Source organism: Cnephaeus nilssonii, assembly GCF_951640355.1.
Source record: "Cnephaeus nilssonii genome assembly, chromosome: 12".
Classification (NCBI taxonomy): domain Eukaryota; kingdom Metazoa; phylum Chordata; class Mammalia; order Chiroptera; family Vespertilionidae; genus Cnephaeus; species Cnephaeus nilssonii.
Window position 1 is genome coordinate 52125788 of NC_137083.1, and position 22302 is coordinate 52148089.

Sequence of the window (22302 nt, forward strand, 5' to 3'; positions counted from 1 at the left end):
ATCAAGACCCCACATGATAAGTGAGGAACCACAAGTCAATAGCATGTACTTGGAAACTAAGATTATATGCAGTCACATTATCTCAAAGCAAAATGTCATTTACATCTGAAAAATTGGCAAAAAATATTCTAAGTGGCAATATCTAACTTGGACAGGAATGAAATTAAATTGATGCCCTTACACACTTGTGAATCAACAATTTGGCAGTACAATAGAGAACCTTAAGAACATGAATACAGTTTAACCCGGTGTTCCCACCTCTGGCAACCTGTCATAGTCAGCAACCTCAATGGTTGATTGCATTTGCCCTGCCTGTCACCCCTCATTCTAGATTTCATTTCTTGCTTGCTAGCTGCCTTCCCTGCCAGGCTGTAAGCCTGACGAGAAGGGATGTCTGTCTTCTTCACTGCAAGGCTTGGCATATAATAGGTATCGAGAGTTTGTTCAGAGTGGAATTTGGCCAACGCTTTTGGCACAACCAAAAAAGAAGGGAGAGGGCTTGATTTTCCAACAACGAGAGTGAGAATGGTTAAGTAAATTTTCCAAACATACAATGAAAACCTTTAAAATCATGCATATAAAAAGTTCTAATAGAATGGCAAAATGGTCGTGTCCTGAGGTTAAAGAATAAAAATACAAACGATATACAGTATGACTTCTATATGTAAATATAGAAAAGAAAAATATCTAACTCTATATCTATTCTAAGATATACCATTATTTACCTGCCACTAAGAATAAAGAATGCTCATGATGGGTAATTAAGATGATACACTGTATACAGCTGTGACAAATAAACCTCCCATGCAGAGAGGGCCAGCCAAGGAAACTTGTTTCTCTCCATTTTGCCTTTGGGTGAAAGGAGAAACCCCACCAAAGAATTTGAAATATAATCCAGGGATCACCCTAGCTTGCATTTTAAATTTATACTACCAGCGTGGTTCAAAGAACCTCAAGCAGAGAATTTAACTCAAAATAGTCTCGGCTTGGTGGTGTCTCCAGATGGCTGACAAAGGCAAACACAGATCTTCTCTGTGAGACCAGGACCTCCGTGGGGCCTGCAGCAATAACGAGTCACCATAGCAATGTCAACAAGTAAACATTTTGCTTCCTAGAATTGACGAACTAGGACAAGCAAAATCTTAACAGGGGCCAATCAGTGGTGAGGTTATAGATCAAAAGTACTTCAAAATAATGTATTTTATATACACTTTATTTTTAAGTATATTTTTATTGATTTCAAAGAGGAAGGGAGAGAAACACCAATGATGAGAATCATTGATCAGCTGCCTCCTGCACGCCACGCCCTCTACTGGGGATTGAGCCCCAACCCCGGCATGTACCCTTGAGAACCCCATATGTCAAAATTTTAAAATAAAATTATTTTACTTTCCAAATACTAAATATATCTTCATTATATAAAATACACTCTGTAAAATAGATCTACATTAACATTATGCTAGGATCTCTGAATGTGAGTGCCCTTCATTCCTTCTTACTCCTCACACTCGTTTTCCACCAGAGCTATTCTAATAGCTAAATTCAATGAGTTCCCTTCCTACCATTTGTGAAATTCAGTAGACACAGAGAAGATAAAGCTCATGATCAGACTGTGAATGTGTTAAGGGGGGTGCCATCATTAACATTTTGAACACTTATTATGTACAAACTACTAGGTTAAGGCTGGCTGGAGGGGCCAATGGTACAGAGGTAGAGACCTCTACTTTCATTCATTTAGTTGACAAATACTTGGTAAGTCCCTGTTAGCAAGGCAGTGGGAATTTGAAGATAGACATGATGGCTGGTGAGCTAGAACCCTTACGTAAATGAAATATGGAAAGGGCTCTAGGTTTAGGGTTTGGACATTTTGGCTTCCTGTTTATATAGAAAATTGGTTGGGATGAGTATTTTGAATTTATTTCCTGGCATATATACAGCTTGAGGATATTAAACTATGGGATGCTGGGGTGGGAGGCTGGGCTCACACAAAGACCAGGAAAGGAAAGTCCCTCAGGGGAGAAAGAGGAAAGTCATCTAAAGCTGGTATCTTTGGAAAATTGCTTGAGGATTTTCTAGAATCCCCTATTCTGGATTTAAAATAACATTTTGAATGTCTCAACCATGGGACAAATCTGGTGGCTAAATCACTCCTTTACAGGAGGGGGAAATAAGAACTAGGAATAGCTATTAAAATAATGAGAAAAACCATGGTGAGGAGAGGGACTTGTTCAGATACCTAATTCATCCAAGGCTCAGGAAGGCGGGCAGCTTGCCCCTCTCAGAAGGACCCAGTGGACTCATGCTGTGTTACCCAGAGGGTGTTTATGAAGATTCCTGTCCTACGTGCCAGAGATGCAGTGATAATATGATTTAACCCCTCTTCCCAAGGAGATACTCAATGTCTGCCCAAGGCGGCTACTTCCAGGCTAAAACTGTGACTGCACAATAAAGAATCTATTTATGCAGCTTTCCCCCCAAAAGAATAGGAACTGCTTTAGTCATTTATAGATTTAGTTCAACCTCTCCCCCACCCCCCACCCCCAGGGCAGCTGTGTGGAAACAGTCTGAAATGGGTGGGGAGGAAGGCCAGGGCCAGGAAGTCCAGGAAGGCCAGGGCCAGGGCACACCAGGCTGGGTTACAGACACACTACCCCAGGCCAGACACCAAAGCGCCCAGCTCCAGGACACCAGCCCCATCCCAAGTGAGACAGCACCCTGCTGTCAGTGCTTCCTCTCCACTTCCCAGCACGGCGGTGGCTCTGGCCACACATCCAGGATTATGTAATGCACATCTGTCACGGTCCATATGACAAGGGGGCTTTCAAAAATAATGGTGGTATGTAAAAATTCACGGTGGAACAGTTATCCCACGGAATGCTAGGTAAGAGGACGCCATAAGCCAGGCGCAGGTAAACAGATCCAGGTGGATGCGCGAACTGTCACCACACATTTCCTGTACCCGAGCGCGTAGGCGTCCGTGCACTCCCAAACCTGGGCACGTAGTCCAGCGAAGCCCGAGGGGAGGACGCCCGCCGCCCGCGGGAGGGCAGCGGGGCAGGGCGGGGCCGCCGGGGCAGGTGCGGGCGGCGGCGGGCACGGGCCGCGGGCCGCGGGCGAGGGGAGTTCCGCAGCCCGCCCCTGCGCCCGCCCCTCTCGCCCGCGGCTCCTCCTCGCTTCGCCATGGTGGAGCGGGGCGACGCGGCGCCGCTGCTGCGCTGGGCCGAGGGCCCCGCCGTCTCCCCGCCGCAGGCCCCGGAGCTGCAGGCTGGAGGCCGGGGCTGGGGCGGGGGCGGCCGGGGGGCCGCGGAGCCGCCGAGGCGGCGGGAGCCCGAGGAGCTGGGCGCCTCCGAGGTGCTGCTGCAGCCCGGGCGCCTGGAGCTGGGCGACGTGGAGGAGGACCAAGTGGTGGCCGTGTTCGTGGTCACCTTCGATCCCCGCTCGGGTGAGAGCCTCTCCGAGACCCGGGGTGGGAGGGGGTCGCCCCCAACCGGGGCTGGGGGGGGTGGGGGTGGCGGGGGAGGGGCCCGCTGCGCGCGCACCCGCACCTACACACCTGCACCCCCGCCCCGCCGCGGGCTCCTGCGGAGGGAGCGGGACGTCCCCGGCAGGATGTCCCCCTGAGTTTGGGCGCGGGGCGCGGGGCTTTGTTCCTGGCGCCCTCCGACCCCCTCTCCTTTCCGCCAGGCTGCTTCCCAGCAGCTCGCAGTCCGCGCGCCCAGCCTCACCGCCGTGTTTGTGCTGCGCCAATGGAGGGTCTTGTTTGTGGCTTTTGTTTTCTCTTCTTGCTGGGCTAAAAGGGTTTTTTTTCCGCTTTAAGAGTTGGACCGTCCCTCCTGAAACTGAGTGTCCTATGCTTCCCGCCCTCGCTCCCCACCTGTCCCTGACGGTAACTCTGCCAGCAGCCAACTTTACTTTCTCTGACCTTATTATTTTGAGGAATTAATGCCGGCGGCATTAAGGGATAGGATCGAGGGACCGAGCTGGAGAAGGATTAAAGGAAAGGGAAGCCTACTCAGGTAGGCGCTTGCTGGGCTGCTTGGCGATTAAAGGGTATTGGCACATCACCTTTGGCCGGCCACCCAGTCAGGAGGTGCATGTACACGGTAGTGGTGGGAGACTTCCTGGGGGTCAGGGTGAGTGAATAGATCCTCTCTCAGCTGGTCCTGGCCGCCAGGGGCCTCTCGCTGAGAGAGCTGCTTTGTGGTCATTATTGGAGGCAGGAGAGCGGAGGCCGTGATTCTGTGGTCTAAGAAAGCCCAGGTGTGTCTTTGTGTCCATCCCTCCCGTGGAGTTACTGGAAAGTGGAGTGCCTATTAATGAAGGGTATAGATAACACTTCTTTCTGGAACTCCCCTCCTGGTCCTCCAACGATGAGCAGGGATCCCATTATGAATTTTATGGGTGCCATGCAGCGGGACGAAAACGAGTTAAGGACCCTGAGGTGGGGATGCAGACAGGCAGGAGATAGGTCCTGGCAGGGTGCTGTGACTTTGGCCAGGGCTTACCAACCAGCAAGACACAGGAAGTGACAGTTCGTGGGGAGGAGACCAGGCCATTCTGACTGTTCCTTGGCCCCATCCCAGTGGCTTTCAAACTGTTTTTGACTATGACCCACCCTATGAAATTAATTTTACATCGCAATCAATACATTCATATGGATACATATGTAACTCAGACAAAAGTTTCATGAAATAATACCAATCCCTTCTATATGTAGTGCATATTCCTATTCCATTTGTAAAAAAAAAAAAAATGTTTTTAAATGCTATTGGCATATGATTAGGCCTTCCAGATACCAGTAGTTTGAAAAACTGCTCCTTTTTGACCAAAGTAACCCTTACTGTTAGGCAAAAACAGATACTTGGTAACTAATAATATTCATTATGCCCTACCCCATCACCTGCAAGTAAATATAGCAGGGCCTCAAGCAGCATTGTTTCATTCGACTAGTTTGGTTAATAACGTTGATGGGGTGGGGGTGGGGGGATCAATTCTTGGCATGGCTAGGGCCACCATCTGTGGAGTTTTCACATTCTCCCTATCTCTTCACGGGTTTACTCCAGGAACTCCAGCCCCACCCCCACCCCTAACCCAACCCCAGAGATGTGCACATGAAGTGAAGGGCATTTCTAAATGGTCCCAGTGTGTGTGGATATTAGTGTGCCCTGCCACGGAAGGGCATCCTGTCCATGGTGGATTCTCACCTGTGCCCTGAGCTGCCGGGGGAGGCTCCAGCCACCTGCCACCCTTAACTGGACCCTTTGTTTGTATTAATTTTCCTTAAATGCATGTGTAGCTAACATTTATTTCAGTGTTTAATATTTGAAGCATTTGGGTCTTTAATTAGAACTTTGGTGATGTTTTTGTTACGAGAAATATGGGATAGGAGCTTAATTCTTTTTTTTATATCAATTAGCCTTCGGTAAAATTGGTTTCATTGTATGTCATTTTGCTTTAAAGTCACAGTTTCCAAAACCCTTGAGACAATGTTAAGTGAGGCCTTACTGTGGATGGGAGCATAAGATTCATTCTGGGAAGTATTAAAGACTAATAGAAGAAATGGGACAGTAACAGTGATTCAGAGTTTAGGGAGGGGAAGGAGAAAACAAAATCCTGTATTAACCACAGGTGGAGTTGATAAAATTGAAAGGCAGAGCTGGGACCCGCCCTGCCTTGTCAGTCACAGCTGGTGAGCATGGTTTTGTGGGGTTTGCGATATAGACACAGGTGTGTATGTGTAATGGTTCTCAGATTAAGCTTAGTGTGGAAAGAAGGCATTGTAAATGACACCTGGACACTTTATGTAGGAAGGCGTTTTACTACAATGGTGTGTCATTTGATTCTAATCACCGCTGTTATTTGGTGATCATTTATAACCAGTTTACACAGAGTATAATTCTTCTGGTTACAGAAGAGAGTAATTCCTTTATACATTTAGATACAAGGTTTGGAAAGCTGGGTTGGGCATCTGTAGGAAAAATCTGAGAAGAGGGTAGAGACATAAAAGGATGTTCTTTTCATGGGACTCATGGTTGAAAATGATAGTTGTTGGATCTACAAACGATGTGAGGACTTAGGAGCGTGCGCGCACGCACACACACCCGGACGTACACACATTCGGTCTTTATCTGGAGCAAGGAGGCCCTAGGATGGCAGTGCTGGCCATCTGGGCTACAAAGCTGCTATTGAAACTGGGCCCAGATGCTAACGATGCAAGCTGGTGGGAGAGGTCGGCAGCCAGAATATTGCTTTTTCATGTGTTCAACCCTTTATTTAGAGCCTTGATTTAAAGTTTTTATTTTGCTCTTTGGGTTTCTAGTAAAATGTTCTTTTCTCTGTTTAATTAAGGGAAAAGATATTGTCACATTTGGAAAGCATGCCCCTCTCTGTCTATGGAGGTGACATAGCTGTCTCACCATGAGACTGAGGTCTTGTGTGTGGGCCTGAGGCAGATAAAGCTTTGGACCTACAAAGCATGACACCTGTGAATCTGCCCCATTGGGCTATTTCTTTATGAGATTCACTTTGATTGGCTACATTTTCCCCAGAGGTATTTTGTGGGTGCGGAAATTTCTGTGCTGTGTGTGTGTTTGTGTGTGTGTGTGTGTGTGTGTGTGTGTGTGTATTGGGGCAGCGTTGCAGGGAGACTGGCTGAGGGAAAGAGAACCCATTGAGGTTTTTAAAATGTTTCTTTTCCCTTTGTTCTCCTGATTAGGGATGAATTACTACCTGTTCTTCCCTCAGTCTCTACAAGTGCCTAAATTACATCTAAACACCTATTTAATTTAGTGCCTCTGAATGCTCCTATGTTTATGTCAAATGAGTGTACAAAGACCACTCTAATTGTAGTCTGCATGCGCTTTCTGTGTAGTCAACGTCATATGAGCATTTTCTTTTAAACAGTGGAGATGGTGGATTAGGGCTAGGTGTGGTGTCTGGGACATGACTTGGATACTGCCCAGGTCATCTGACTTGTGCAAACAATAAATGGCTCCAGCCATGGGTGGGAAAGTGACAAAGAGCAGTGAGGATGGAAAATTTGGAGCGTAACTTTGAGATGCGAAGAGCAGTCCTGAGATGGCTGGCTGAAAGAGGCCACGAGAAGGCCAGTTCTGAGAGCCAACAGGAAGGTCTCTTCGGATGATTAACTCTGTTGTGTCCTTTCTCTGAAGTTTCCATCTGATGCCAATGAAATACAGTTGTGGTTAATTTCACTAGTCCCACAGTGGGAGTCTTTCCCAGGTGACTCACCTACTGTGGTTTTCAGGGAGAAGTCAGTTTGTGGCCATCTGCTGTGAATTCTGCTTCTTCTCTTGAAAGTCTGTGGAGGGTAAAGTAGGAGTGGGAATTCTAATGCCCACTGGGTATTGAGTGCCCACCGTGTGTCAGGAACTAATCCTTCCAACAATCTAGACTGTAATGATGAGAAAAACTGATGAACAGAGCCTACGTCATCTTACCTCATGGGGTGGAGAGGGACAGAGCTCAGAGGCGATCCAGGCCAGCCTGTCTCCAGTGCCTGACCTCCTTCCCCACACCACACCGCCCAGGGTAAAACGATATGGGGTCTGAGAAATAGAAGGGTTTTTCCATGTCAATTGAATGCGCTGGAATTCAGGCCTGGATGGCATGTGGCTGACTCAAAATCACCAGGACGAGTTTCTCCCTGCCCCGAGTTTCTTTATACTGCCTCTTTGTTTTGGAAATCTCCTCATTCTAGGTGACTTTAAGACTACATATTTAAAACTAGTTAAGAACAAAAATCAAGTGATGTGGGCTACTTACTTTTCTGAGGTTGGATTGTGAACTAAATAATCTTTTGAGGTCTCTTCCATGTGGTGTTGGGGCCATGGATTCTTGCCTTTATTCATGAGACAGGATTCCTCTATTTCCCCTTTGGAATTAGGGCACATATACACTGAGTGGCCAGATTATTATGATCTCTGAATGCATAATAATCTGGCCACTCAGTATACATATTAGAGGCCCGGTGCATGAATTCGTGCATGGGTGGAGTCCGGCCAGCCTGGCCAGGGGGAGGGGACATGGGCGGTTGGCTGGCCTGCCTGCTGGTTGAACTCCTGGTCGATGGGACAATTTGCATATTAGCCTTTTATTATATAGGATATACACTGAGTGGCCAGATTATTATGCATTCAGAGATAATAATAATCTGGCCACTCAGTGTATATGCTGACGAGAAGAAGCTGTGAAAAGAGTAAAAATCAAGGCGTATGTTGGAGAGGGGAAAACTGGCTATAGGGAGCTGTAACCAGACCTTCTGCTGAGGCAGCCACTGCTTATGAAATGAAGACATCAACAGGAAATTCTTGATTGGGAAACACCCAACAACAAAAGAGAAGGAGGATGGAAAGTCATGTATTTCCCATTAGAAAGAGATCATTTTGGTTCAAGATCATTGCCTTTTCTACTTTAAATATATGAGATGAACTTTCTAACAGGCAGCAGCAACTAATGTCTGTTCTCCCTAAAGAAATGGTGGTTGATGAAACCCAAATATGCCTGGGTGTGGTCAGTAGGCAGCCCTGTATGTGGAGAGGTCAGAATGTATCTGACCTAGCGTAGGAGCTTGTGACACATCAGCCCTGGGAGGCCCTCACACAGAGCTGCCAGGCTGACCTTGGCGTGGCAGGTACGTCTGCAGCCAGGATCAGCAATGCCCCCTGGGTAATTGAGCTGCCAGCCCAATAAGCTGTTAGTCCACGTTCCTTTAAACAGGGCTTATTTGCTTTTGCAGGAGCACGAGTTATGTTCCACCAATATTTGCTGAATGACAGGCTGAGTGTATACAATGCAGATTGTCATCTTACAACGGGACAGCCTCGTGCGGTCCTGTGGACCTCTCCTCAGAAGTCTCTCTGCAACTAGAGGCTAGGCAGGGTCTGTAGGTACCTGCCATAGGCCCAGAAAAGGGTGAATGTGGAGATGGAAGGAGAGAGAATTAAGGGGAAAAGACACCGTCAACTGTGATGCATCTCTCTTTGATTGACTACCCCTGAGTGAGCCCTTCTGTTGAATCCGTCCAGGCCCCAGGTTCCTGGCTGAGCTCCTGAAGTGCAGTGAGCATGTTTGCAAAGCCAAAGGGCTTGGCGTGGGAAGACTGAGCCTGGGAGAGGGCGTGTTCAGGTTTTCTAGCATTAAATGGCTTGTCACAAGGATTGCTATGTTCGAAAAATCCCTCTCCTTTAAGCCGTACAAGTTTCTTATACAAACTGGTTTCCAATATCTGAGAATAATGGAATATTTCTGTTAAAGGATGATCTTTAGTCATGATGCCTCTTCATCCCCCTGTTTATAACACATTACCTCAATTATTTTTTACTTTTGCAAAGGCCCTTATGCTTGCCTTATGTTTTTACACATCTCTATTATTTCAATTATGTTCTCCAGTTTGTATGTTGAAACATTTTAAACCCCAGAGAAGCTGGAAGAATAGTACAGTGAAAACCTATATATCCTTCATGAGAGTCCTCATTTGTTGGCATTTTACCTTATTTGCTTTATCCTTATGCAATCAGTTCTGCTGTAACGTGAAATATGCATTCCTAAGAATCACTGTACTGTGAAAATCATGCAGTAAAAGTCACAGGTTTACAAGAAAAATGGGGTCAGGGGCACAACACTCAGAAACCACCAGTGACCCATTAAAAATATGATAGGAACCTAATAAAAATGGTAGGACAGTTTTACATATGGTCAATAGTTATATTTACAAATACTCAAAATATGGCACTTTATCTTAAGAGAGACCTGAGATTCGCATATGATGGTGAGTGTTGGAGGGATTGAGCTTGTGAGTTATTGTGAAATAGTGGATGAAGAGCTACGTGAAATTTGATGGAAAGTGGTAACGCTGGAGGTGATTGCCATGGCTCATCACACACACAGTCAGCGGAGGCAACAGGCAGGTGTTTGAGGTTTGTATGGGGGGAGGGTGCCTTTTGTGCACTCTTATGCATCTCAGTTCAGCTGCGTGTAGTTTTCTGCATTCACATTGTGAACCTTGTGGTTGAAATCACACATCACCAAACATGAAATCCCCTGTGATCTGATTGTTCCTAATGTATCAATTGATGTGGAACAAATTTAGCCAGCGTTATAGCAGAACTGACTATGTATAGATAAGCTTTTAAAATTATTTTGCTGAACTATTTGACAGTAACTTGCAAACATCATAACATTTCATTTCTAAGTTCTTCAGAATAAATTTCCTGTGAATAAGGCATAACCATAATGTCATTACTGCACAGGCTTAATTAACCTAGGTTAATTTATCTATTAATTTTTTAAAAAACTATTTTTTTGAGCAGTTTCAGGTTTATAAAAAACTGAGCAGAAAATACAGTGTTTCTATATACCATCAGAGGCCCAGCTCACAAAATTGTGTGCAGGTAGGGTCTTTAGGCCTAGCCTGGGATCAGGGCCATCTTCCGCCCACTCGCCAGTCCCCAGTTCCGCCCTACCACCACTCACCCTAGTTCCCCGTGGTTCCCCATTCACCGTCCAGTGATCAGAGCCAGTGGGCTTGGGGGAGGGACCAAGAGGTCTGCCTTCCACCCACTCGCCAGTCCCCAGTCCTGCCCCACCGCCACCCACCCCAGTTCCCTGTGGTTCCTGTTCACCATCCACCGATCTGAGCCTGTGGGCTGTGGGGGAGGGACCGAGAGGTGGTCAATGCACCTCATGGCGACTGGTCGATCGGTTATTCTGGTCATTACACTGTTATGGTCACTGGCCTTTTATTATATAGGATTGTTTCCCCTGATATTGACATTTTGCATTAATGTGGTATTTTGTTACAGTTGATGAACTAATATTGATATATTATTAACTAAAGTCTGTAGTTCACATTAGGGTTCATACTTTGTGTTTTACTTACTAAGGGTTTTGAAACATGTATAATGTTATGTATCCACCATAACAGTATCATGCAGGATAGCTTTATTGCCTAAAAATCCCCTGTGCTCCAACCACTCATGTTTTCTTTCCCCTGATCTTTTTACTATCTCTATAGTATTTTTCTTTTCCAGAATGTCATAAAGTTAGAATCTATATCCTCTCTATATATAAAATTCTAAAATGCAAATAGACCGAATGGCAGAACAACCAAACAACTGGTCGATGTGTGCTGACCACTAGGGGGCGTGCACAGAACATGGTGGGTGTTGGCCGCGGCGGGATGGTGGGGCATGTGAGCAGGGGTGCCAGACCAAGGTGGGGCACCGGTCACTGTCATCAGGGTGAGCCTCTGATGGTTACTGAAAACCTATATTCTTTGCTTCTGCGCCCCGCGGTCCCACACGGCACTCACATCTGCTGCCAGCACTGGTCCCGCTCGCACCCGCTGTCGGTGCCAGAGATGCTGCCTGCACCCACTGCCGGTGCCCGGTGCCAGTCCCAATCACTTGGCGCTGTCAGCAGGTGCGAGTGGTGGCTGCTGGCCCTGATCACCCCTGAGGGCTTCTGCACCTCCCCCTACACCTGAGGGGCGATCGGGGCAGCAGCCACCACTCATATCCACTGACGGCACTGGCCCTGCTCGCACCTGCTGCTGGTGCCAGCCCCAATCGCTCTGCACTGTCAGTGGGTGTGAGTGGGCTGGCGCTGTCAGTATGTGGGAGTGGCGGCGGCGGGAGTGGGGCTGCCAGCAGACAGGGGACTGGGGGCCGTGGCAAGAGGGGCCAGGCAGGGGCACAGAAGATGGGCTGAGACCCGCCCCTATGCCCACCGTAGCCTCGTGGCCCACAGTTTCTTTCAAGGTGCACGAATTCGTGCACTGAGCCTCTAGTCCTCTCTAATAAAATGGTAATATGCAAATTAACCATCACTCCGCTTCCTCTCTAATAAAATGGTAATATGCAAATTAACCATCACTCTGCTATATAAGCCACGCCCACCAGCCAATCAGGGCGAGTATGCAAATTAACCCCAATCCAAGATGGCTACAGCCACAGAGAATAAGGTTTCCCAGGTAACAGAGTAAGCTAAGCTTTCCATAGCTGTTGCAGGCCTAAGCCTCCACTCAAGCTACAAAGTTTTAATTATAGAAGGTAAACAAATTCAAACAAATGGGGCAGAATGGAGCTTGAGAGAGCAGGCCAGGGTTGCTGCCGGCAACAGGGGAAGCAAAGCTTTCCACACACCCTGGCCGGGCTCACCCGCTTAAGGCTACAAAGTTTCAATTGTAGAAGGTGAATTAACTGCCACAGAAATGGCTGCCGGAGCCCCAGGCTTGGCTCTGCTCCAGGCTACAAAGTTTCAATTGTAGAAGGAAAATAAATTCCAGATACCAGGGCCTCCCCTTGGGTTGCCAGGGGGCGTGGCTGGCCTGCAAACCACCACAGGCCCCTCGCTCAGGCCGCCCCACACCCCAAGGGAACCCCCACCCTGATCCGGGACACCCTTCAGGGCAAACCAGCTGGCCCCCACCTGTGCACCAGGACTCTATCCTATCTAATAAAAGAGTAATATACAGATTGATCATCACTGCAACACACAATATAGCTGCCCCCATGTAGTCAAAGATTCTGCCCCCATGTGGACACAAGATGGCCACCACAAGATGGCCAGCAGGAGAGGGCAGTTGTGAGGCACCTGGCCTGCAAGGGAGGGCAGTTGTGAGGGACCAGGCCTGCAAGGGAGGGCAGTTGAGAGGGACCAGGCTTGCAAGAGAGGGCAGTTGGAGGTGATCAACCCTGCAGGAGAGGGCAGTTAGGGGTGACCAGGCTGGCAGAGGAGGGAAGTTGGGGGCAAACAGGCTGGCAGGGGAGCAGTTAAGCATCAACCAGGCTGGCAACGGAGTGGTTAGGGGGTGATCAGGCTGGCAGGCAGAAGCGGTTAGGGGCAATCAGGAAGGCAGGCAGGCAAGCAGTTGGAAGCCAGCAGTCCTGGATTGTGAGAGGGATGTCCGACTGCCCGTTTAGGCCCGATCCCACCAGGATCGGGCCTAAACGGGCAGTCGGACATCCCTCCAGGAGTCCCAGATTGGAGAGGGTACAGGCTGGGCTGAGGGACAACCCCCCGCCATGCACGAATTTCGTGCACCGGGCTTCTAGTCTATATAATAAACACCTAAGCAACTGTTATGGCAGAACGACCGGCCGCTATGATGTGCACTGACCACCAGGAGGAAGATGCTCAACTCAGGAGCTTCCCCATAGTGGTCAGTGCGCTGTGGGATCGCCGCTCAGGCAGGAGCCGGGCTCATGGCTGGCACGCACAGCGGTGGTGGCAGGAGCCTCTCTCACCTCCGCAGCAGCACTAAGGAGCAGTGAGCCAAGTGGTAAGGAACAGCGAGCAGGCAGGTGGTAAGGAGTGGACTGTGAGAAGGATGTCTGACTGCTGGCTTAGGTGAACATCCCCCGAGGGGTCCCGGACTGCAAGAGAGTGCAGGCTGGGCTGAGGGGACCCCCTCCAATGCACCAATTTCGTGCACTGGGCCTCTAGTCATACAATATTTAATTATTTTCAGACTGGCTTCTTTTACTTAACAATATACATTAAAGTTATTTCATGTCTTGATAGCTAATTTATTTTTATTACTGAATAGTATTTCATTGTATGGACAGTCCACATTTTGTTTATCCTTTCACCTATTGAAGGACAACTTGGTTGCTTATAGTTTGGGGCATTCCTACCTAATAAAAGAGTAATATGCAAATTGACCCTAACTCCGCCACACCCACAAGCCACGGCCACCAGCCAATCAGGAGCAAATATGCAAATAAACCCAACCAAGATGGCTACAGCCACGGAGAGCAGGAGGGAGGCTTGGGTTTCCCCGGTAACAAAGGAAGCCAAGCTTTCTGCCTGCTGTTGCCAGCCTAAGCATCCACTCAAGGTTACAAAGTTTCAATTATAGAAGGTAAACAAATCCAAACAGAAATGGCAGCAGCCACTGAGCTAGAAAGAGCAGGAGGCAAGGGTTGCCCCCGGCAATGGAGGAAGCAAAGCTTCTGCAGCCCTGGCTGGCCTAGGCCTCCACTCCAGGCTACAAAGTTTCAATTATAGAAGATACACAAACCCCAGAAGAAATGGCTGCCTGCCACGGAGCGAGCAGGAGGCTTGGCTCCGCTCCAGGCTACAAAGTTTCGATTGTAGAAGATACATAAATCCCAGATACCAGGGCCTCCGCTTGGGTCGCCAGGAGGCGTGGCTGACCTGCAAACCATCACAGGCCCCTTGCTTAGGCCACCCCACACCCCAAGGGAACCCCCACCCTGATCTGGGACACCCTTCAGGGCAAACCAGCTGGCCCCCACCCATGCACCAGGCCTCTATCCTATCTAATAAAAGAGTAATATACATATTGACCATTACTCCAACACACAAGATGGCTGCCCCCATGTGGTCAAAGATCCTGCCCCCATGTGGACACAAGATGGCCATCACAAGATGGCCAGCAGGGGAGGGCAGTTGGAAGGGGCCAGGCCTGCAAGGGAGGGCAGTTTGGGGCAATCAAGCCTACAGGGGAGGGCAGTTAGGGGTGACCAGGCCAGCAGAGTAGGGAAGTTGGGGGTGACAGGGCCTGCAGGGAAGGGCCGTTGGGTGGGACCCAGGCCTGCAGGGGAGAGCAGTTGGGGGGGGATGAGGCCTGTAGGGGAGGGCAGTTAGGGGTGACCAGGCCTAAAGGGGAGGGCAGTTAGGGCAAACACGCTGGCAGGGGAGCAGTTAGGCATCAATCAGGCTGGCAGGGGAGTGGTTAGCAGGGGTACTCAAACTTTTTAAACGGGGGGCCGTTTAAAGATCTACATGGGGGCAGGATCTTTGACCACATGGGGCAGCCATCTTGTGTGTTGGAGTAATGGTCAATATGTATATTACTCTTTTATTAGATAGGATAGAGGCCTGGTGCATGGGTGGGGGCCAGCTGGTTTGCCCTGAAGGGTGTCCCAGATCAGGGTGGGGGTTCCCTTGGGGTGTGGGGTGGCCTAAGCAAGGGGGGCCAGTTCACTGTCCCTCAGACCGTTGGAGGGCCAGACTATAGTTTAACCCTTTGCACTCGCTTGCTTCTTTCTCGATTCCTTTATTCTACTCGGGATTTAATTTTTTAAATACCCCAGATTTTACAAAGCGCGGCAGTAGAATAAAAAACTGGAGTTTCTTTTCATACAAACTTATTTATTTGGATTTTTTTATATTTCAAGTTATTGATACATTCAAAGAGTATAAAAAGAGCTGCTACCGATGCTAACCGTGTCGAGTCACACTCAACATCCGAGTGCAAAAGGTTAAAAAAAACTATGAACAAATTCCTATGAACACTGCACATATCTTATTTTGAAGTAAAAAAACAAAACGGCAAAAACACCCGCATGTGGCCCGCGGGCCGTAGTTTGAGGACACCTGGGTTAGGGGGTGATCAAGCTGGCAGGCAGAAGTGGTTAGGGGCAATCAGGAAGGCAGGCAGGCGAGCAGTTGGGAGCCAGCAGTCCTGGATTGTGAGAGGGATGTCCAACTGCCCGTTTAGGCCCGATCCTGGTGGGATCGGGCCTAAACGGGCAGTTGGACATCCCTCGAGGGGTCCCAGATTGGATAGGGTGCAGGCTGGCCTGAGGAACACCCTCCCACCCCCCACCCCCATGCACGAATTTCATGCACCGGGCCTCTAGTTATAAATAAAGCTGCTGTAAACATTCATGTGCAGGCTTTTGGGTGGACATTAGTTTTCTGCTCATTGGTTAAATGCAAAGGGGCACACTTGCTGGATTATATGTAAGAGTATGTTTAATTTTGTAAGAAACTGCCAAACTGTCTTCCCAAGTGACTGTGCCATTTTGTACTCCCACCAGCAATGACTGAGAGTGCCTGTTGCTCCACATCCTCAGCAGCATTTAGAATTCTCTGTTTCAGATTTTGGCCATTCTAATAGGTATGTAGTAGTATCTTGGTGTTTGAATTTGCATTTCCCTGATGACATATGATGTTGAGCATGTCTACATATGCTCATTTGCCATTCATATATCATCTTTGGTGAGATATCTGTTCATATCTTTTGCCCATTTAAAAAATTGGGTTGTTTTCTTAATGTTGGGTTTTAAGATTCCTTTGTGTATTTTGGATATAAGCCTTCATCAGATATGCTTTTGAAAATATTTTCTCCCAGTCTGTGGCATGTTTTTTGTTTTCCTAACAGTGTTTTTCATAGATCAGAAGTTTTTAATTTTAATGAAGTATAACTTACAATTTTTTTCTTCAGAAATCATGCTTATGGTGTTATTATATCTAAAAACTCATTGCTAAACACAAGGTCTCCCAGATTTTCTCCTATATTATTTTCTAGAACTTTTATAATTTTGTATCAAACATATAGATATACTATTCATGTGGAGTTAATTTTTGTGAAAGGTGCAGTCTATGTCTAGATTCATTCTTTTGCATGCAGATGTCCAGTTTTCAGCACAGTTTGTTGAAAAGACTCTTTTCTTCATTGTATTGCCTTTGCTCCTTTGGCAAAGATCAGTTGACTATTGTTGTGGGTCTACTTCTGGGTTCTTCTGTTCCATTGATCTGTTTGCCTAATCTTGTCTAATCTTTCGCCAATACCACATTCCTTTTTTTTTTTTTGATACATAGATTTTTATATCTAACAACTTAAAAATACACATTTTTCTCAACTGTACATGGAACATTTATAAAAATTGATATGAACAAGTCATAGAGAACACATCAAAAATTTAAAAAATATTGTAAGGAATTATCTTTGACTACCAAATATGAAATTATAAGTTAATGTAAATAGATAAATGGTTAAAATTCCCCATGTATTTTGAAAATGTAAAACCACACTGCTAAATAATTAATGCAAATTTAAAATACCTAGAACTGAATGATATGAAAACATTACATAGCAATATTTGAGGAATAAAGCAAAAGCAGGCTTTGAAGAACCTTTATATTTTAAATAGATACATGAGATAACAAGTTAGAAAATGAAGAGAATAAACTACGGGCTGTGTGTGAAAATACATTTAAAAAAGAATAGATTTTCATGTACAAAGACTGCTGGGATTTTTTTAAAATTACCATTTACATTCAATACTATTTTGTACCAGTTGCAGGAGTACAGCTTGGTAGGCAGCCATATGGAATACCCTACAAAGTGCTCCCCCTGTTATCCCAAGCACCAACCTGGTACCATACATATACCGTCAACACAATATCATTGTTTCTTATGCTGTACTTTACATCCCCATGACTATTTTGTGATTATTTGTACTTCTTAATCCCTTCACCTTTTTCACCCAGTCCCCCAACCCTACTCCCCTGTGGCAGCCATCACTCTGTTCTCGGTATCTATGAGTCTGCTTCAGTTTTGTTTGTTTTTTCTCTCTTCTTTAGATCCCACATATAAGTAAAATCATATGGTATTTCTTTCTCTGTGTGACTTATTTCACTTAGCATAATACTCTCTAGTTCCATCCATGCTATTGCAAATGATAAGATTTTATTACCAAGTAATATTCCGTATTGTAAATGTAGCACCACTTTTTTATCCACGTGTCTATTGATGAGCACCTGGGTTGCTCCCATATCTTGTTATTGTAAATAACACTGCAATGCACATAGGGGTGCACATATTCTTTCAAATTATTGTTTTGGTTTCTTTGTATAAATATCCAAATGTGGGATCACTGGGTCATAGAGCAGCTCCATTTTTAATTTTTTTGAGGAAACTTCATACTGTTTTCTATAGTGGCTGCACCAGTCTACAGTCCCACCAGCAGTGCACGAGGGTCCCCTTTTCACCACATCCTCGCCAACGTTTGTTATTTGTTGGTTTATTGATGATAGCCATTCTGACAGGTGTGAGGTGATACCTCATTGTAGTTTTTTGTGTTGTTTTTTTTTTTTAATCCTCACCCAAGGATATGTTGCCTCCCAACTGGGGATCGAACCCACAACCCACATATGTGCTGTGACCTGGAATTGAACCCACAACCTTTTTGGTATATGGGACGATGCTCCAACCAACAGAGCCACCAGGCTGGGGCTCTTATTGTGGTTTTAATTTGCATCTCTGATAATTAGTGACATTGAGCATCTTTTCATATGTCCATTGGTCATCTGTATGTTCTCTTTGGAGAAATGTCTATTCAGGTCCACTGCCCATTTTTTAACTGGATTTTTGGGGGTTTTTTTGGTGTTGATTTGAGTTCTTTGTAAATTTTGGATATTAATCCCTTCTCAGGTGTATCACTGGCAAATATCTTCTCCCATTCAGTGGGTTGTCTTTTCTTGATGATTTCCTTTGCTGTGCAAAAGCTTTAGTTTGGTGTAGTTCCCTATCTTTATTTTTCCTTTTGTTTCCCTTGTATATCACACTGTTTTGATTACCATGGTTTTATAGTAAGTCTTAGAATTGGATAGTATCAGTCCTCTGACTGTTTTTCTTAAGCATAATGTTCGCTATTTTGGACCTTTTGCCTTTTCATATAAACTTTAGAATTAATTTGTCAATATCCACAAGACAACTTGCTGAGGTTTTGATTGAAATTGCCTTGAGTCTATAGCATAAGCAAATGTGAAATTTCCTCTACTCAAATTCTTCCTAAAATACCAATTGTGTTACCCAAAGTCAGCATTATATCAGAACTTATTATATACAGATATACCTTTTCTCCCCCTGAGCTTTTTGAAAGTTAATCGTGATTTTTCACTTCTAAGTACTTGTGTATAAGTCCCCTAAGAAGAAAGACATTTACCTATATAACCACTATTATTGACCCTAGGGTAATTAACATTAATTCATCAAAAAACATGCCTGTCCTCAATAAAGCTGAGGTTTTTTTTTCTATTTTTCTTTTGATTTTAATTCCTGTCCTGTACTAATCACTGTGCTATGTTGGGATGTGAAGATAAATAAGCAAAGTGCCTGCCTTTAAGAAATGCAGTCTCCTGCCCTGGCTGGTATGGCTCAGTTGGTTGAGCGTCATCCCATGCACTAAAAGGTCACGGTTCGATTCCCAATCAGGGCACATACCCGGGTTGCTGGTTTGATCCTGTTTCTCTCTCCTCCATCTCTCTCTCAAATTAATAAAAACATTTTTTTTTTAAAAGTTCAGAATCCTGGAGAGACAGACATCTAAGACAGAGGTGATAGCCTGGGATAAGGGCTGCAGTAGCTTTATCTACCCCCCTTCACTCCAGGAGGGTGTCAGCAGGAATATTCTTCCCGCTGTTAAGGAACTATTCCAAGTGCTGCTTGGGAGCCTGCATTCTGTTCCCTGATTCCTCAGCCTGACGCACCTTTCTGCCCAGCCCTGACGTGCTTGCATCTGTCTAGATGTGAACAGGATGTCATTAGTCCATCTGATTCTTTCCGTTTCTGTACGAGGAGGCATGGCCAAGCACAGAGGAACGAGGAGGGAGGCTTTGAGAACCAGGCTGAGGATGGTTGCTTACTTCCACAGGTCAGTTGCATCAGATAAAACATGGGTTTAGCCATGAATACCAGAGACCCAAATTAAGAGTGGCTGGATCAAGATAGGAGGTTTTTCTTTATCACGTATCAAGAGATGTCTGGCCCAGGGCGGGAATGCTGGCTCAGACCCACGAGGTCATCCAGGGACCTAGACTCACAGTGGCTCTTGCTCCATCATCCCCTCCATGACAAGTAGGCAGATGCCGTCCCCCTCATGGTTCAGGATAGCTTGTACCCACTTCTACATTCCCAGCAGCAGGATAGAGGAAGGGGCGTCATTTTCCTGCCCATTAAGCCACATTTTGTAAACCACACACCTCACGTCAGTCTACATCTCATTGGTTGAGTAAATGAGATGGCTAGAATTGACGTAGACAGCCATACCTGTATGCAAGAAGGTGCTGAGAAACGTAGTTATCATTTCGGAAGGCCATGTGCCAAGCTAAACATAGAAGGGTCTGTTTCCTAGGAGCAAGGAAGAATGGATACCAAGGGCCAACTTTCTGCCCCTTATCTACTAGCATGTCTATAAAATGTCCCTTAGATGCTCCTTAAAAATAGGTTTATTGGCCAAATAATTGTGGAAACGTTAAACACTGTATTCATTTCATAGAGATTCACAGTGCAGAGTAACATATAAAGGCTCTGAGAAGTTCTGCAATAATCTGTCCTGTCCATCTTTATATAACTTATTTGGCTCAAATCCCTTTTCAAAACCTTGTTTTATTTTTTGCAGAAGCCCTGTCCACCTAAGCTTTGGGAAATACTACTTGAGGAACTATTGACGTTTTCTAGTTTGCAGTGATGCGTGCATTTTTACAGCACTTCTTCTCTTGATGTAGTCAACAGAAATGTGTGTTGATTGTGTCAGTCAAAGGTTAATCCAAGAGAGAACCACTGGGAGATACATACAGGGACTTATTTCAGGAAAGTGGTGTTGCACAGCGTGGGAGCTGGTTAGATACTGTGTACGGCTGTCGTCTTGGTGTGTGATCATGGAGCTCGGAGTGTACTAGTGAGCAGTTATGGAAGAAGGCGGTAAAATTGGGGAGAAAGAGAACAAGCTGGAATGATGAGAATGGATGGGAACCTGGGTCAGCCCGTCACTGCCTCCAGCTTTAGCGCGTGAGTGTCCTGATGAAGCCAACGCCCAGCATTATGGAACTAAAGGCACTCCTGGCTCGGGAGTCAGAGAGCTGGAAGAGGACCCAAGGAGGTGGATCCAGGGGAGGGTGGCCTCAGCAGGCCTGGCTGCGCCCCACACCGGGAGCTGCCCGGTGCTCCTGCACCACCTTCTGTTGTGAATACAACCCAGCCACTGCTTCACTTCCACCTTCCCACGTGGACCCGAAACACACAGGGAAGGGAGTTCTGAGAAATGGAGTTCGGCCTCCAGTTGTATCCACCAGACAGTCTACAGGAGTGATATTTGTAATGGCATTAAATTGAAAATGAGCTATTAACCATAAATGTATATCAACAGTTAAGTAGATAAACAGTGTTATATGCATAGGATGGAAGTACTTGCTCCACGCACCTTTGTGAATGAATCTTGCAAAAAATATTGAGCGAACGAGAACACACATGATGACCACATTTATACAGATTTCAAAAACAGTAAAGTTAATGCATGGTGTTGGAAGTCAGGAGAGGGTTGGTGACTTGGAGGGGGCTCGAGAGGCTTCTGACATGCAGCTCTGTTCTGCATCTTGGTCTTGGCGCTGGTTACAGGTGTATGCACGTTGGGAAAAATCCACTGAGCTGAACAGTTATGATGGCACTTTGTATAGTATTTTTCTGTGCCTACGCAGTACAGAATTTAGGTAAATTAAAGCTTTAACAAGTTATTGAGTTCGTTTCTTGCGGTGCTAGGTGTGCTGAGCCCTGCACTCAGCCTTGTTCTTTGAATGACTTTGCTTCTTTTAACGGTGTTCTCCCTTCCCCACAGGAAACATGGTGGAATGGTGTTTACCTCAAGATATTGACCTTGAAGGCGTTGAGTTCAAGTCTATGGCCAGTGGGTCCCATAAAATCCAGTCTGATTTCATGTAAGTACTTCTGAATGTAAGTCTTCTCCATTTTCTCTCCACCCTGTACTTCGCCCGAGCATAAGGCGGTCTTCAGGAGGCGTGTCTAAATGCCCTGAAAAAATATATATAGTTTTGCATTTATATAATTTTTCTAGCAAGAAGGTCCTTACATTTCATTAAGTTTTCAGTGGGTTTCGTGGCCCACAGAAGTTAAGAGCTTCTACTGTAGAGGTTCTCTCCCTTTCTAAAAAACTGTTGGCCCTCACTTGAGGTTTGGCTTTAATGAGAGCATGGAGTTTTGGTTTAGTTTCAGTTAACTCAAGATATTTATGTGCTAAAGCTTGAAATTCCAGGCTTAAGTCAGGCCAGGTTATCGTCCTGGGTAATTAAGGTTCTTGGGAGAAGGAGCAAAGGGAAAGAACATGAGCGTAACGAAGTAGCTTTAATCTTCCCCTTGGGCTGAACCCATGACTGATGCAGTGTGAGAAAGAGGAAGGAAATGTAGCCGCTCTGGTCACAGGGTCTGTTAGATCAGAGCCTCAGGAAGAGAGGAAAGAGACAACACTGTTTATGCTGATGACACGGATTGCTGGTTCCAGACAGGCCTGGAGATGAATCTTTGTACTAGGTCTTCCATCAAGTCCTTAGTTATGCAGGAGAGGAGAAGGGACATATTCATGGTCATGGGCAGTTGGGTAGCAGGCTTGCCAGAGATCAGTCCTGGTTCCAGCTGGATTCCAGTCCTGATTCCCCCAGTCCCTTGGGGAGCTCCATCATTTCTTTAGAACTTGGGCATCTCGTTTGGGAGGTTGAGTAGCCTAGGCTAAT

The 22302-nt window shown here is 46.2% G+C and overlaps 1 protein-coding gene across 3 annotated transcripts in view; it reads left to right on the top strand.

Moving 5' to 3' along the window:
* The first annotated feature begins 3119 nt into the window (after positions 1 to 3119).
* The window catches only part of DENND11 (DENN domain containing 11), a 44166-nt gene continuing 24983 nt past the window's right edge, over positions 3120 to 22302 (top strand). For 2 of the 3 annotated variants that reach the window (XR_013814319.1, XM_079786537.1), the window contains exons 1-2: positions 3120 to 3442; positions 21393 to 21492. Coding sequence is in view for 2 of the 3 variants with exons in the window: in XM_079786537.1 (XP_079642663.1) it covers positions 3181 to 3442; positions 21393 to 21492 (362 nt within the window). In the remaining variant the exon portion in view is untranslated. The remainder of the gene's footprint in view (positions 3443 to 21392; positions 21493 to 22302) is intronic. The other variant, XM_079786538.1, reaches the window with a different exon arrangement.